Source organism: Triticum dicoccoides, chromosome 3A, assembly GCF_002162155.2.
Source record: "Triticum dicoccoides isolate Atlit2015 ecotype Zavitan chromosome 3A, WEW_v2.0, whole genome shotgun sequence".
NCBI classification, from domain to species: Eukaryota; Viridiplantae; Streptophyta; class Magnoliopsida; order Poales; family Poaceae; genus Triticum; species Triticum dicoccoides.
In genome coordinates, this window is record NC_041384.1 from 130,812,134 (window position 1) to 130,814,547 (window position 2,414).

Here is a 2,414-nt window from a genome sequence, read left to right on the forward strand (position 1 = left end):
AGGAAAGAGTTGGCGTGGGTTCTACCAACGAAACGAAGAAGTTTTTGATTGGTCTTTATCATTCGGAACCCTCTCCGTATTAGTAAGAAAAACACACCCAGACTCTGACTTCAATGGTGGGAACAACCTCAGCACTCCGGCGTGAACATGAACAATCATTCTATGCAAAATTTCATGTATGATAGTGGTCGATCCCTCGGGAGTGACATTCGTTACTTTGGATTTTGTTCACGCGGTGATCTTCTCTCTTTCCAAGAGTACTACCCTTTACGTAGTCTATGTCTGGGGAGACAGGTGCGGTAGAGAGGTCCCCCACTTCGATTCCTGTCCCGTTAGCATCTCCGATCCGAGAGTTGGGATGACTCCGTTAGTTTCGGTCGGGAGCCGGACGGTAATGGACCTACAACCCTTGCTTGTGGACTAGCTGCAGAGCTAACCTTTGTTCTATTGGTTTGGTGGTTGCTACCAAGACGATTTCTTTATGCCCATCAAAGAACCTCGAGATGCTAATCCACGAAAAACGATACAATAAATGCGAAAGAACTCAACTGCGGAACGAGGGCGACCCGTGAAAATACCTCGGTTTCTTACTCGTGCCATTGAACTCTTTCTTGGCAACTTGGACAACTTATAACGATGTTTGTCCCGCATATCAGACGGAAGATCGGGTTACAAAATTAGAAAGCTTTCGTCTCAATTCATATTTAGCCGCGAGCAATCTACGTTTGTGATATCGTATATTTCGTCGCTTCTCCGGCATCTTACTTAGTTTCCCCCTCATCTTTTAGCAAAAAGCCACTCCACAGTAGTAAAGTCTCATCTTTTGTATTGGCCGAAGTGACAATAGTCACATTGAACCCTCGAATATGCTCGAAGATCTCGAAATGATCTTCCAGTTCCGGGGAGAATTCGCAAAACTCCGTTTCCATAAAGAATTTGATGGAGTTTTCCCGTATTTCGACCGGAGAATCCAACATAGACATTACTGTAAAGATTCTGACCAAAAAATGGTACATTCCATGCCCTCGGAGAACGCTTTGTCGTGCAAAGTCACTGACATATCCAGTGTCTTTTTCGGACCCCAAGAATGGATTGGATCGAAACGACTTTCCTGCTTGAAAATAGGGGCCCTCCATAGCCAATTTTCCAAATTGGATTCTGAAATCAGAGGCATCTTTTGGTACTAATCTTATTTCAAACAATCCAGGAACTTCCATAACATTGGCGTGATTCAGTTTGAGCAACAGATCCTGACGTAATACATCTTCGTAATGAAAATGGAGTGGAAACATCATGGCTTTTCCGCTTTTTTTGAGAATGAGCACTGTGAACTATCCGCTTCAAAAAGGATAGTTGATCGAACCGAAACCAACGTCAAGTACGAGTTATTAAGCGCCGAATCAAAAAAAGTGTACTTCCTTTACGCTTGATGTAGGATTTACCTATTAATATGAAGTTCACTCTTCTGCTGACTTGAGTCCAGAAGGGAAGCGACTGATTTCCAATTCTTCTTTGCTAGCGCTTGACTCCTGTGGAATTCCATTAACAAGCTTAAAAGAAAGACTTTTATTTGGTTTTTGAGATACTAGTTATTTATAGGTTAAGTTCGATATTTCACTCCGTGGGCCGGCTAATTAATTCAAGTAATTCCTGGAGGGCAATCAATCGAAGAGATTGCCTGCCCATGCTACAATTCCTTACTCAAAAGGACTAGAGTGCTAAGCAGCCTTCCCGGCACCACCACTATAATGAATGGCTCAAACAAATAGGAGATGAGAATCTAATTGATCCTTTCTAGAATAGAATATAAAGAGAAGCTTGTTCTGCCCATCTATCTAGAGAATGAAAAGGAACTAATGCCACTGATAGGAAATCCATAGACCGTACGCCCACTTACCACTCTACCACTTCAATTCAATGACGGACTTCACCGATACCGATACCAAACCTAGCTTGAGAGAGATCGATCACAGGCATGTGGTGAACGATACCGAGAGAAAGAGCACTGAAATGAACCATATCGAGCACAGGTCTCACTCTACAAGTCAAGTTCGATGAGCTCTTAGCGGACCTGTGCCTACTATCTACTAAGTGTGTGCTAGGGAAAGAAAGCAAGCTGAGCAGTTCTCACTCTGTCCGGTGACCAAGAAAGCTTAAAGAATACCGTAAAGTGATCACTGAAACCTCATACCGATTCGCCACGTGAAAGCGGGGTTAAGGTAAGGCAGGAAAGACTGGCGCCGAAAGATATATATGTTTTGAAGAGAGAGATCCGCAGGCAAAAATATTGAAGGAAGGACTGACTGAAGGAAAGACCGTAGCAAAAGCCGAAGAAGATGCGAATCAGGAAAAGGGAGACGAGTTCCAGTTGTTAGAAAGACCAGTGCCCGGAAAAGCAAGTCGGAAGGGGATCC

At 43.6% G+C, this 2,414-nt stretch overlaps 1 protein-coding gene across 1 annotated transcript; it reads right to left on the reverse strand.

Annotated features, from left to right (window-relative positions):
• Window positions 1-761: 761 nt before the first annotated feature.
• On the reverse strand, window positions 762-1,550 carry LOC119271382 (60S ribosomal protein L5, mitochondrial-like). The gene has a single exon (XM_037553236.1). It carries the CDS (start codon window positions 1,293-1,295, stop codon window positions 762-764), a length of 534 nt encoding a protein of 177 aa, XP_037409133.1. The 5' UTR covers window positions 1,296-1,550.
• Window positions 1,551-2,414: the final 864 nt, after the last annotated feature.

Bases quoted from the DNA above. Each gene is read 5' to 3' on its own strand.
- LOC119271382 (XM_037553236.1), bottom strand. From the start codon at position 1,295: ATGATGTTTCCACTCCATTTTCATTACGAAGATGTATTACGTCAGGAT.